The sequence below is a fragment of the Coenobita brevimanus genome, chromosome 65 (genome assembly GCF_032717465.1).
Source record: "Coenobita brevimanus isolate Jiangsu-jjx chromosome 65, ASM3271746v2, whole genome shotgun sequence".
Classification (NCBI taxonomy): Eukaryota; Metazoa; Arthropoda; class Malacostraca; order Decapoda; family Coenobitidae; genus Coenobita; species Coenobita brevimanus.
Window position 1 is genome coordinate 24,336,283 of NC_137018.1, and position 15,606 is coordinate 24,351,888.

At 43.1% G+C, this 15,606-nt stretch overlaps 1 protein-coding gene across 1 annotated transcript in view; it reads right to left on the bottom strand.

The window, feature by feature from the left end:
- LOC145404950 (kelch-like protein 5) overlaps positions 1–15,606 on the bottom strand; it is a 245,665-nt gene that overhangs the window by 31,422 nt on the left and 198,637 nt on the right. Inside the window, exon 8 of the mRNA XM_080276456.1 lies at positions 15,269–15,431. Within this exon, the coding sequence (XP_080132582.1) occupies positions 15,269–15,431 (163 nt within the window). The remainder of the gene's footprint in view (positions 1–15,268; positions 15,432–15,606) is intronic.

Sequence of the window (15,606 nt, forward strand, 5' to 3'; positions counted from 1 at the left end):
ACTGCTTAAGTATAACCCATCATAAGGCAGAGTATCGTATCTCGATGTAGATTTGATATGTCATGTATAGGGATGAGTTTTTGAGCCTTGGGTTTCCCCCACCCAAGTCCTAAACCCATCCACATGAGTCCAAAAACACGTTTAAAGCCAATCTAAATGGCCTAACAGCTGTAAAAGAACCTAACCTAAGCCTAACACCTGTAAAAAACTACTCACAAAAACCACCAAATAATATCTGAAAATCATCAAATATAGGTCTGGAAAAAATCTATCTATCTATCTATTGCCAGACGCCTCAATCCCGTACGGGGTGGCCACAAACAAATTACCTCCACGTCGCCCTGTCCCCCGCCATTTCACTGCCCTGCTCTCAACTCACACTCCCCTCTCTCATATACAGTACCCTAGCGTCCAACACGGTAATATTGTCATGCACAGGTCCCGTGTTGGATAAAAAACGTGTTGGACAAACAACAGAGCTTATGGGGAAAAATGAATTATGTCAGCAACCCTACGAAAAGACACCCTAAATACCTACCATTTACCTATACATATACTGGTACTACTGTCTATCTATCTATCTATCTATTGCCAGATGCCTCAATCCCATTTGGGGTGGCCACAAACAAATCGCCTCCACGTCACCCTGACCCCCGCCATTTCATTGTCTCGATCCCAATTCACACCCCCCTCTCTCATGTACCTATCCACCCCATCTCTCCATCTCATCCTCGGCCTCCCCCTCCCTCTTCCCCCCTCCACCTCACTCACATACACTCTCTACGTCAGTCTGTCACCCTCCATCCTCTCCACATGGCCAAACCACCTCAGTGTATTCCTCCTAACGCTTCCTATCACATCCACATTCACACCACAATGCTCCTTTATATCCTCATTTGTCAGCCTGTCTCTCCATGTGACTCCACAGGCTCCTCTTAAATAACTCATTTCCACTGCTCTCACTCTTGACTTGTGTCCTTCCAGCAATGTCCAAGCTTCACTTCCATACGTTAGAGTTGGTATCAATACTGTCACGTAACAACTTTTTCACTTCCATGCTCACTTCCGTGCTTCTTATCACTGCTTTCAAGGAACCAGCAACCTTTCTTCCCTGCTGTACCCTTTCAAGCACTTCACCCTCCAAACCTCCATTCTTACTCATCACACTACCCAAGTACTTAAAAATACTCAAATTTTCCAATTCCTCACCATCCAACCTTGCTGTACATTCACTGACTTCATGTCTCTCAAAGACCATCACTTTACTCTTCCCTACATTCACCTTTAGATTCCGTTTCTTACACTCTCTCCCAAACTCATCCACCAAGCCTTGCAGCTCCCCTTCGTCTTCACTCAACAACACAGTATCATCTGCAAACAACAGTACAGGGAGTTTCCAAACACTACCCTCTCTCACCAGGGCCACTCCAACATCCACAACCCTACCTTGTACCTCTTTTATTACCCCATCCATGTACAGATTGAACAACCATGGAGACATGACACATCCCTGTTTCAACTCAACCTCCAAAGAGAAAAATTCACTCAGTTCACCATCCACACGCACTGCAGCCTTAGCACCATCGTACATACTCTTCACAGCATTCAACAATTTCCCATCTACTCCATATATTCTTAATACTTTCCACAATCCTTGTCCATCCACCCTGTCATATGCTTACTCCAAATCCATGAAAGCCGCATACAACTTCTTTCCCTTCTCTAGAAACTTTTCCACTAAAGATCTAAGAATGAATATCTGATCTACACAACTTCTTCCCTTCCTAAAGCCTCCCTGTTCTTCTCCAACTAATTCCTCTGTTCTTTCTCTAACTCTGTCAATAAGTATCCTACCATACACTTTTCCTATTATACTAAGAAGACAAATGCCCCTATGATTACCACACACTTCTTTTTCCCCTTTTCCTTTGTACAAGGGAATAATTATACCAGACTTCCAATCCTCCGGGACTCTACCTTCCTCCCAGGCCAATCTGCACATCTTCCACATCCATTCTACTACTATCTCTCCCCCATGCCTCAGCATTTCACCACACACTCCATCAATTCCTGGGGCTTTCCCCAATTTAACTTTCTTCATCGCTTCCACAACTTCCACTTCTACTGTAATTATAATAAATGATACTGTACTATGAATGATAACTAATCTTTTAGGATAGTGTTGGTGCACTTGCTGGGAATGGAAGGTGGTATCCGAGGCTGTGGGTAATCCTACTGGGTCCCCAGAGGATGGCTGCTGGCGTCAGTAGCAGGTAATGGCAGCTGCTCCTCCTCAACCTCCCTCATAAATCCTTCAAAATCATACTCAGAATCACTATCCTCGTCCACATCCATGGAAGGTCCTGCTTCTGCCTGTCCTAGCACTCCGTTAGCCTTCACTGCTGCCAGGATCTTGTCTTGGTTTTTTATTATGGTCCTCACGCTGGCTTCATTCACATCGTAGGCCTTGGCAATGTCCACTTTCCTCTCCCCTTTCTTCTTCCTCTCGATGACTTCTAGATTGGTGGCCTGAGGGAGGTGCCGCCGCTTCTTGGGGTTCTCAGAAGGCTCCCTAGGCATCGTGAGCAGGGTAAAATGCAGTAGGAAGGGCAGAAAATGCAGCGAGAAAAAAGCACCTTCCAATGCAAATTATGTGACTGAGTGGCGCTGTGGCGGGAGAAATTTAAACAAAACATCATGTGAGAGCAGAAGTGTTCTTAACTGGGCGACATCACGATCACGTCACGATAGTGGGCAGGGGAGGCTACTTGGTCGGTTTTGATTGGCTGTCAGCATCATGGGAACGTCCAGTACGACCGTGTTGGACCGGGAATGATCATGCTACAGGTGAACTCTGCAGATTTCGCCCACTTCTCGGAGCTCCATCCGTGTTATGCTAATCCACCCATGTTACAGTAATTAAATAGTACAAATTTTTTGCTCTCCGTGTTGGACGCGAATCGTGCTGGACAAGTGCGTGTTGGACGTGAGGGTACTGTACCTCTCCACTCCATCCCTCCATCTCATCCTCGGCCTCCCCCTCCCTCTCCCCCCCTCCACCTCACTCACATACACTCTCCTTGTCAGTCTCTCACTCTCCATGCCCTTCTCATGGCCAAACCACTCTCAGTGTGTTCCTCCTAACACTTCCTATAACATCCACATCCACACCACAATGCTCCTTTATATCTTCATTTGTCAGCCTGTCTCTCCATGTGACTCCACAGGCTCCTCTTAAATAACTCATTTCCACTGCTCTCACTCTTGACTTGTGTCCTTCCAACAACGTCGAAGCTTCACTTCCATACGTTAGAGTTGGTATCACAATACTGTCATGTAGTAACTTTTTCACTTCCATGCTCACTTCCCTGTTTCTTATCACTGCTTTCAAGGATCCGGCAATCTTTCTTCCTTGTTGTACCCTTTCAAGCACTTCACCCTCCAAACTTCCATCCTTACTCATTACACTACTCAAGTACTTAAACGTACTCACATTTTCCATTTCCTCACCATCCAACCTCACTGTACATTCACTGACTTCATCTCTCTCAAAGACCATCACTTTACTCTTTCCTACATTCACCTTTAGATTCCATTTCTTACACACTCTGCCAAACTCATCTACCAAGCCTTGCAGCTCCCCTTCATCTTCACCCAACAACACAGTTTCATCTGCAAACAACAGTACAGGAAGTTTCCAAACACTACCCTCTCTCACCAGGGCCACTCAAACATCCACTGCCCTACCTTGTACCTCTTTTATTACCCCATCCATGTACAGATTGAACAACCATGGAGACATGACACATCCCTGTTTCAAACCAACCTTCAAAGAGAAAAATTCACTCAGTTCACCATCCACACGCACTGCAGCCTTAGCACCATCATACATACTCTTCAGAGCATTCAACAGCTTCCCATCTACTCCATATATTCTTAATACAGTACAATCCCAGTTAACCGGGTGGCTTGGGGAATTTACCTTCCCGGTTACAGATTTTTCCCGTATTTCTGATTTTCAAGTCAAATCTATACAAAGGATATCACAGCAACAAATACAGTTCAGGTACTCACCAGTCACATTAGGGGTTACACTAAGAGATTCCCCCTGAAAAACTGCCTTGTAAACACACACCATGGTCATAACGGACGTGCGTGCAATGTCTAGCAAGTTGCAGTACTGCAAATTGCACCAGTCCATTGTTTACCAAATTACTGTATTCATTATATGTACTGTACTCATAAAATTTGAAAAATAAAATAAAGAAATAAAAGCTTGAACATTTATTAGTGAATTGATGATGTGTTAAGACTGCACTGTAGAATTATCACGACACCTGTGCCCCCACGTGAGATTGTTTACGTTTCCGACTGTTCTTCTTCCCCACTTGACCTCCATCACTCCACCCCTCACCCGCCACTCAGCTGTTTTGCAGAAAATAAAATAAATGATGTATGTATGAAATGCAGGCATATTATTTATTTATTTTTCTTCCAACAAAGTAAACTTTCATTCTTATTAACATTTATATTCAGCCATTAATGTTTTATAATGTTCGCCTTTTTCAAGTCGGTTGCATATGTCCAGCTTCTGTTTCAAGGTAAGCACGATACACTTACATTTAGTTTGCACTTTAGGCATTTTGGAGTGTACAAATTACCGTCTATCAGTGGAACACAATAGCAAGAGAGCTTGTTTACTGTCTGGTGGCAAAATGCAGACTGATGATTTTTGGAGGGTGTGGAGGATGACTGAATTCAAGTAGGGGAAAGAGGGGGAGAGGAGGGGTGGTTAAGAGGATTTGCTAGGGATTTACATTAGCCGGAACTGCTTTCACCTCGCTTTGTCTGACTTCACCCAGCCTCGCGTGACACGATCAAACGGCGGTTTGGCGGTCCATTCAAATTGGCGCACTGTTATAACTTACTGACATTTTTACCAGCCCTTGAATTTTCCCATTGTTCTGAGTATTCCGTTTGTCTGGATACCGGATAGCTGGGATTGTACTGTACTTTCCACAATTCTTGTCTCTCCACCCTGTCATATGCTTTCTCCAAATCCATGAAGGCTGCATACAGCTTCTTTCCCTTCTCTAGAAACTTTTCCACTAAAGATCTAAGAATGAATATCTGATCTACACAACATCTTCTCCTCCTAAAGCCTCCCTGTTCTTCTCCAACTAATCCATCCATCCATCCATCCTATGTCGCCCCGTGAGAAGCATAGGAGCACGGGGCTAGGCAAGTTGGTCCCGACATTTAAGATGAGAGTGACCAGTCTCACTCATCCCTGAGTGGCATTACATGAGCAATACACCCCAACCACCCCTTGGATATAAACCTTCACTGGCTCAATCAGACTGGAACGCAATAATTACCCACTAAACCACCAGGCGCCAAAATTTGGTTATATGGTTCCTGGTGTACAGGAAACCATTTGGCTTGTCACTCAGTGTAGAGTCACCCACAGGCAGAAGAAAGAGGAAAGAATGACAGAAATGGGAGTGTAAAGTCACCCGTAGGCAGAAGGATGAGGAAAGAAAGAAGGCAACGAATAAGAAGAGGAAGGAAAGAAGAAAGGAGGAGGGGAAAGGGCAGACACCCGACAGCAGCACTACTTCGAGTGAGTGGATGGTGAGCGCCCCCACCTACCACAACTAATTCCTGTTATTTCCCTAACTCTGTCAATAAGTATCCTACCATACACTTTTCCTATTACACTATGAAGACAAATGCCCCTATGATTACCACACACTTCTTTTTCCCCCTTTTCCTTTGTACAAGGGAATAATTATACCTGACTTCCAATCCTCCGGGACTCTACCTTCCTCCCAGGCCAATCTGCACATCTTCCACATCCATTCTACTACTATCTCTCCCCCATGCTTCAGCATTTCACCACACACTCCATCAATTCCTGGGGCTTTCCCCAATTTGACTTTCTTCATTGCTTCCACAACTTCTATCCTACTGATTTCTTCCTGTCTTCTCACCTCCCTCCTCCTTGCAGCCATTCCCCAGCCACTTATACTCGCATTACTTCCATCCTTTATGTTCAAATCATGCTTAGTAAACTTGTACCCCAAAATGACAATGTTCACCCCACCTATGGCTAAAACACATCAGTCTAAGGGCCATTTTCACAGTCGTCCCTAACCTTTAGGGCCCGAACGTGTGTTGGGCCCGAACCAAAAGCACCTTTGGATTTCACAGTCACTCTGAATGGCTTTCGGGAGCTTACTAACATGGGGACGTCTGCTTGTGTTGATGCGGTAGGGTTGGTAGCTCTGGGTGACGAAAGCACTTTCCATATGTAGAGAATATTTAGAAATTGGAATGTAATGTGATGAATAATATGGCTGGAACATCCACTTCACACAATTCTTACTAATATATTCAGGAGTGAAGATATTCGTAAGAATGCAGCAAAAATAACGAACAGGAAACGTCATTGGATTAAAGAGCTAACTAACGGCAACCTCACCACACTCCTACTTGAAATCGGAAGTAAGCTGAATCCTGATAAATGTTAAGTACTGTAAAAAAGACTTAAGTAAAAATAACCATGAAGTAACATGTATAACGTCTAATGAGTGATGGTGTGGCTTACTAACGGATATACTATTATTACATGAACATTTTCTTTTCTAAATGGGGTATTAGCTCTATCACCTTTTATGTCGAGCATCAGATATTAGAATTTTCATGAAGATATGCATTAGACAACGATTCTCGTATTTCTTTTGGGTCCGTTTGTTGTTGAGCCTCCACCAGTCTGCGAAAGGCTAGTATTCAGATACATAGTAGAAAGTCTCATAAAAATACACAAACATATATTTCTTTTCAGTACCGGGTGTGTTTTTTACCCCAGAAATATTCCATCCATCCATCCATCGCCAGATGCCATGTATCCCAAACGGGGTGGCCAAGGGCTTAGAGTTAATTGTTTTACAGGGAGGGGCACTAATCCTCCACCAACCCCACTTGACACGTAGGGAGAACGTTATGCCAACAGCATCTGGTGTTCCCAGGCGGTCCAGAAATATTACATTGGGTAAATAATATTGAAGTATTAACCCCTTAACCGCGGGGCGTCACTTTCATGATGCTTGGGAGCAAGGGATCATACCGCGGGGCGTCGCTTTTGTGATTCTGTGTTATTTTGAATTCACCCGGGCTTCCAAGTGGGGGCTTGTATCATCTATCAGTACTGCCAATGTCCAACACTAGTCAGCACTCCTAATCTCATCTGTACTCCCATCCATTGTTGACAATTTAGCCATTTCTCCCCGTTCTTGACTCCCCTCCCTACCCCCCCTCCATTACCCTATCCTCTCGCCTGCCCGGCCGTGCTACGCTAAGTAAATCTTCCCTGGAATTTTTCACTGATTTCATCCATTGAAATAAGCCCTATGTCCTAATCTTATACCAAATAATATATACAAGAAAGAAATAAGGTAAGTGAGAGTGCCATACACCTGGATTTGGCTAATTATCACCTGACAACACCTCACGTGCACTCGTTCGCTAATTTTCGCTGTTTTTTCCCCCTTGAAATATGCCGTATAATCTATTTTCGTAATAAATATACATGTAAGGAGGGAAGGGAGAAGCCCAAGTGATATTTACATTCACCTGGAACTACCTAATTTATAATGTATTGTCTAGATTTCCTGCCAATCATATCAGTGCTAGACAAAGCTGTTTCAAGATTAACATTGGTAGCTCTGAATATATATCTCCTAAGTAGGCCACTAATCTATTTTCGTAATAAATATACATGTAAGGAGGGAAGGGAGAAGCCTAAGTGTTATTTACATTCACCTGGAACTACCAAATTTATAATGTATTGTCTAGATTTCCAGCCAATCATATCAGTGCTAGACTTAGCTGTTTCAAGAAGTAATATTGGTAACTCTGAATAACCCCTAAAGCAGGCCTCCATGCTGGCCCTCCGTTATCAGTTCACTCTCATCTTCCGAAGCGAGGGCACGTATGTTTCCTCTTGCTGACTTCAAGGCCTTTTTTCACCCCCATGCAAATGGCCCTGTGACCTTTACCCCCTACTAAACCTCGTGTGGAAAGAGGTAAAGGGCTGACAATTGATAAAAGAGTGACTACGATCTTTCTATTGAGTAAAACAGTGGAAGTGGAATTGTAAATAATGTGTAAACAGCAGGTGAAAGTAATGAATGTAAATATACGTGAACAATGGAAAATAGTTTTATAAGTTATTTCAAGTGACAGTGCACAACACAGTGTAAATAAAATAGAAATGTAAATAACGTAAATAAAATAGAGAACGTAAATAGAAATGTAAATGAGTAGTATTATAAGAATACGAGTATATACCCTAGGAGTAATGAAAGTGAAAGCTTCACTCTAGCATGTCTGAATGCTATGAGTTATGAGAGTGAAGATGAAAGTGACATTCACTCTCAATGCCAGTATACAGGACGAGAAAGTGAATGCTACGTATTTTACTGAAAGAAATTGAATCCCTACAGTGACAATAAACTAATACTACTGAAGGAAACTTATGGATAAAGACTGTAGATATATATAAGTGTTATATAGTAATAGAAATATAAAGTGTGAGGGGTTTTATGAATAATAAATGACAGAGTACCAAGAGCGAACTAGTGACAGTGCGACGATCAGACGCGCTCGTAATTTCCATTGCTTTCACAGTGTTTTTTTTTTTTTTGAGTATGGATCCCAAACTACTTGAAAATTGTAGAATAGTGTTTATAGTGTTTGTATCTGGCTGTGGTAATCATATTACGGGTTGTCGGGAAGTGTAAAGTGGAGACTTTGTTACCCTACTTCAGAGGTCTCCAGAAGTCCTACGGTAACCGACGAAGGCTCAACAATCATTCCAGGAGAAAGCTGAAGGTATGTGCCATAAGCATATGTAATTTTATTATTCTAGGACTAATAACTAATTTTTGGCAAATATTTTTTGAGAGTCTGTCGGAGCCCAAATAACCCCGCGGCACACGCAAGTCATTGGTAAACAAGCCCGCGGTGTAGGGGTTAATGAAAATATGTTACATGTAATTATTCTTTTACTTTATTACTTTCGGGACTGTCTGTTGGGGAGGCTGCAGGCCCCCCAAGAATGTTCCAGTAATTTGTTCGGGCCGTCCCGAATGCTGTCCCCAACAGAGGCCTCGGAAGGCTGGTTGGGGGAGACTGTGAAAACGAAAACGTGTGTTTGGAGGCGAGTAGGCTGTTGGGGACTGCATTGGGGACGACTGTGAAAACGGCCCGAAGTCTACAAACAGCTTATAAATCAACCTAAACACACAATTTTATTCTTCAATACCATCAAAATTGGTAATAAAATAAAAACCCATCGTTAAACCAGGATTTGGCCATCGTTAAGTAGGGTATGGTGGTACAGTATTTCTACCCCCATTATTAAGCCGGGGCATCGCATCTAGGGGTATCGTATATCGAGGTATACCTGTACTAAATGTTCACTGTTTCTTATTCAAGGTACCAGGACTCACCCTTGTGGATTGTTAGAGCATTTTAAATACAGTATGAAGCTTCTGAATTCTACGAATGCAGATATTTGCTACAATCTCAGTAGGCTATATATTTTGTTAAAGAGTTTTTAAGTGAAATGAAGGTTTTCAAAAACAATTATCAAATATTAATTTACAGTTACTAAATTTGACATTTCAATCTGCTTTATTTTGCTATATAGTATTTGACTGTACCATAACAAAATAATGGACTAACTATGTACAGTACTCTACTGCTAAAATCAACTGTTAAGCTTCAAAGATGAAAATACGAGTACATTACAATAAATATAATAGTTATGAATATCAATATAGTCTGTTTACTGCAAGACAAAAACTATGAAATATTAATTTACTGATCCTAAAATAAAATTTCAGTGTGCTTTGTGTTGTAAGTTTTTATAAACTATTGTATAATAATGAAATAATGGACTAGCAATATTATAGTGCCATAAAATGTTAACCCCTAGGCGCCAGAAGACAGTTATATCCGATGCGAAATTGGTGGGTCGGGGATGCTGATGGACGCCTATAACCACAGGTGTTTTTGCACCACAGTTTGAAGCGGCCACCTCTTGATCTCATCACCAAAGAGTGAGAAGAGCCTCCCGGCATCTGAGGCAAGCATACCTCAGTTGTCTCTGTGACTTTGCCAGGTGTAGGATGATGTTTTCTTAAGTCTTTCATCTGATTCCTTTCCCGCCTCACGTGGACCCCTTGCCTCATCCACCCCTGCCAAGCCTCTTTCCAAGGATACTTGGAAAGGACTAAGTGACAGTGCCATAGGGCATGTCTTAGGTGCAACTGTGTCTAGTTTATCTAGTAGTGGAGAAGATATCACTTTCACAGCAAAGCCAATATTGGGGCCACGAGTACATGCACAATTACAGCCTGCCTCGCAGCCAAAAATTACGCATATTCACATCCTTACTCATCAATGCAACCATCAACAAACCTGGGGATGCTTTTATTTGCAAGGAGAAAAGTTGTTGAGTAATATGGTCTTTACTTTGTTTCCCTAACTGCTACACTTTCCAAGATACTGAAGTTTGAAAACAAGCAATTTGGGGAAAAATGCCCGTACAGAGAGGCTGGCGGCAGCATAGATTGCCCGGTGTCCAAGGGTTAAGAAGCACTGTACAATGATAACATATTAAGATACACATACACAGTATATTATGCAATTTCTAAAATTTTCTGGCAAATAAATACTGAAAAAATTAACTTTATGTTCAATAAATTGTTTTGAGATTACAATAAAATCTATCTTAATGGGTACAGTTTTTTATATGCATTTACAGCATTTTATTGAATTTTTAAGTTGAATCTGTAAATAAAAAAATGTAAGCATTATTGGTGTAAGTTGGGTGGCCCACTATTTTTAATTTTAGTTAATTAATTAAGTTGAGAAATATGTATGTATACTATGCAAGGTAAAGCTTGTGTTCAGTGACCAGCTTTGAGGATGTGATCTTTGACAATAAGACATTGGAGATGGAGGACAATTTTTTCTACTTGAGAGATACCATCTTTGCCGGTGGTGGGGATGAGGCTGACGTTATTGCCAGAATCAGATGTGGCTGGGGAAAGTTCAGAGAACTGCTTCCAGTTTTAACCATGAAATGACTCCTACTCCCCTTGAAAGGAAAGGTGTATGCTTCACGTGTTAGAAACGCAATGACATATACCTCAGAAATATGGCCTGTCAAAGCCAATGATATCAACAGAATGGAATGTAATGAGAACAGTGAGATGGATGTGTGGGGTCAAACTGCAAAATAGGACACCTAATGAAGAACCAGGGAGATGGTTAGGTATCAGGAGTATCAACAGTGAGATGTGCACAGGCAGGCTTGGTTGGTTTGGGCATATGGAGAGGATGTATGAACTAGGCTGGGTGAAAAGATGCACATCAGTGAAGGAGGAGGGAGCTGCACCAAGGTTCAGACCCAGAAGGACGTAAATATGACTATACAATCTGATCTTGAATTTAAATCCTGGCAAGTGACAGCTCTGAATAAGGCTGCCTGGAGCACGGCCATTAGGACATGAGACTGGAAGCGCACTTTGTGTGGAGCACATGGTCTTCATATTTGTGAATGTATGTATATGTATATAATTCATTCATTCATTCATCATATAATCCAGTGTTGCCCTATGAGGAGTGTAGGAACCCAGGGCTAGGCAAGTTGGTCCTGACATTTAAGATGACAGTGACCAGCCTCACTCATCCCTGATTGGCATTATGCTTGCAACAGACTCCAACCACTCCCTGGATATAAACCAGCACCTGCTCAATCTGACTGGAACTTCTTAATTACCCAATAAACCACCAGATGCCATAATTTGGTCATGTGGTTACCATCCAGTGTGGCAAATGGTTTCCTGGTGTACAGGAAACAATCTGGCTTGTCACTCAGTGCAGAGTCACCCATGGACAGAAGGAAGAGGAAAGAATGAAGGAAAGAAAGACAGGAGAGGAAGTAATGAAGGAAGAGAGGAAAGGGCAGGCACACGAGAGCAGCACTAAATCGAGTGAGTGGATGGTGAGCGCCCCACCTATATAATTAATCAATTAAAAAATTAATATATTTATTTACTACAGGTATTGTTTTTTAAAATAACTCACCCAGGTTTTTTAACCCCTAAAAGATGGGTGTCTGCATATGCTGTTCGAGAGTATAAGGGTAAAAAAGACAGGTGATCGCATATGCGGTCACGCCCCACCTACTCCCCTAAAACCAACCCACCCTCCCTTCCACCACACCCACACACTTCCCACACCTGCACCCTGACCCCTCCACAATCCCCCCCACCATCTGCCACCCCCAAACCCCCCCACTGCCCCCAACCTCCCCCCTACCACAACTAATCCCAACCCTCCCACCACCCCCATCCTCTCTGCCCCCGACCTCCCATCCCCCATGTCCCCACAAACCCCCCATCCCCCCAACCACCCCCCTACCACAACTAATCCCAACCCTCCCACCATCCCCCCCACCAACCCCCACCCCCTACTACCCACCCCTACCCCCACTACCCCAAATCCACTGACCCCTACCCTCCACACCTCCATACCCCCACCCTCCAAACCCCCCACACCTCCCCAACCATCCCACCAATCCAACCTCCAAACCCCCCACCCCCTACTTCCCACCCCACACATCATCCCCCCACCCCCACCTCCCCCAACCACCCAGTCCTCCCCTCTGCACCACCCCCTCACCTTCCTATTACCCTTCCCAACCCCCACCACCACCCTCAACACACCGGCCTACCATATCGCACCTGCCGATTAAGCCCGTCCTCAGCATATGTCAAAACATTCCGATGCTCATCTTTTAGGGGTTAAACTAAAAAACCCAGTCTGGGTGGGTAAGTGGGTAGGTAACCAGGGTGCTCCAACCCTGCTTAGAACAGGACATCACCTCAACTACCTGCTTAGATCTGGGTTGGGTGAAACCACTGATGATGCCCAGTGTGCAGATTAGGTCCACACAAGTTAATACAAATAATGGATCAATGCACAGTATTTGCCACATTAAAACACAGACACAACATCAATGGTGTAAGGAACCCATAGGAAAACCACATAAGGGCAGTAGCTTACCTGTGGCTGACAGGTCTGTGATCAGACATCCCGGGGAAGAGCAACAACAATAACAACTAAATTACAAACAAACAAACAAACATCTCCTAGGCCCATGCCACCATCACCTTCAACACCCAACACACCCCTTCTTACAGAGAACAAGCAGACATACTCATAAGCCACAATGCAAACATGCCACCTTACACAAAAACTCATTGAATCTGAAAAACAATCTATCAGGCACTCCCTTCCATCTGACTAAAACATTACCCCCTTCACTCTTTAACAAAAAGAAAAGAAGAAAAAAATATAAGCTCAGGGCTGGATGGCATCTTCACCTGACACATTTATGACCAAGAGACACCTAGGCCCTCACAAACATTAGCAATTATTCATATGCATAATACAGCATTCACAATACATGTATTTGGAAACAAGGAACAATTATCAATATTCTTAAACCACAGTTAGGCCCCAACAAACTCTACTTGTATGGACTCATAACACTACTTAGCATAGCATCAAAGATAACTGAATGCCTAATTCTTAAAAAAGTCACACCTCTTGTTCCCCTTCCTCCCTTACAAGGAAGCTTTAGAGTACTAGCCTCCACAAACACCTTACTAATCAACCGCACACAACACGCACCTAATGGCATCAACTCTGTCTGACCCGCACAACATACATTTCTTACAACAGATGTAAGTATGCCATCCCCACCACACAAATTGTTCATCAAACTCTACAATACAAACATGGGGAACATCACCAAACGCTGGTTTGCCAACTACTTATCTGGCTGAAAAGCAGACGTTACACTCAATAGTAAGTCATCACAGGCAAAAACTAGCCTCACGGAGTTCCGCAGGACCAAATTCTTTCACCCACATTTTTCAACCTATACTGTATATGGTTGATATTCTTATATCAAAACTGCCCCCAAACTCTGACTTAAGTGCAGATTACATTAACAACCTCACACCACATTGCACACACAGCATGCTCATTGCAATAAGATTACCTTAACACACTTCAGGCATTGGTTGAAAACAACAGACTGACGATCACTCCAGCCAAATCCACTGCTATACCATCATCACCAATCATAAACACAGCTACATACCTATTATCACACTAACCAAAGTACCTGTGCCACACACCCACTCCTACAGTATCACATACAACATTGGATTCACCATCAATGACCACATACAATACATTTACAAGGTGGTGTATCCCCCAACTCAAAGCAATTAAGGAGTACCAGGAAAGAATGAGCAACACAACATAGCACTTTCCCTGCTCTACATCACACTGCTGACCATAAAGAACATTGCTTTATGCATGATCCTGACTGCAGCAGCACCACATCCACAGCTCACTTACACTTTGAAACCAAAGTCCTCCCTGTGAGAGAATATTTTGTTATGGGGCTCAAAATTCTTTGTGGCAGCCTGTGCTAACACACAACATCCATGTGATTATATGATGGACACAGAACACTAGACACAAAAAGCAATCACCCAACAAACATTACCAGACTCTCCAATATTAACACTGAAGAAGTACCTACATACTCTTTTCATGTGCAGGGCAATACAAAACCTCAATCAGGACACTATACTTCAAGCCCCTCCTCCTAAGTCATATATCAGAGGTATCCTTAAATACATCTCACTGAGTTTATCGAACTAAGCTTCATCATGATATCACGCAGCGCTCCTCCGTTACCTGTTTAGATTTGGAATGGGTGGAATCACAGATGGTACATGCCCTGCCTATAGAACAGGTCTACACGACACAGTACACAGTATGGAGAACTGCACAACACATGCCATACCAAAATGCTGACACATCAATGGAAACCTGTGGGACATTCTTACAGCAGCAATTGTTTACTTGTGCATGATCAATGGATCTCATGGGTGTGGAATGACTTGGAATGTGCAACAACAAGAAACTTCAAAGTCCCAACTTCCATAACATGCAGACAGAAAAATAACACATACAGTACCCACAACAACACACTCACCCCCCACCCCCAATACAAATATGCATGCATACACATGCACATGTGCAAACCCTCACACTCACCCCAAAGCACACATCCAAATGCATGTATGGACACACACAAACAACCTACCTGCCACCCAACACTGCCACACCCACAGTGGATCGAGGGGTTGACATAGGGGCCACGTAGCTCCATTGTCTAGCCTGCGGGTCCCAGCGCTCCACAGTGTTGAGGTAGCTCCACCCATCATGCCCACCTACAGCATAGAGAGGACCACCAAGCACACCCACACCTGCACATATGATGGTACTATAACATACAACACAAAGCCTTTTATCCATACAGAACTATTCTTCTACTAGCCATTGTTTTACTAGCTTTGTTATAGCCTTTCACTACAAGACACCTTTTTCTTCCAATATTCTGGCTACCCAGCAAGGCTCTATTCAGCCCAAGATAGACCTCTG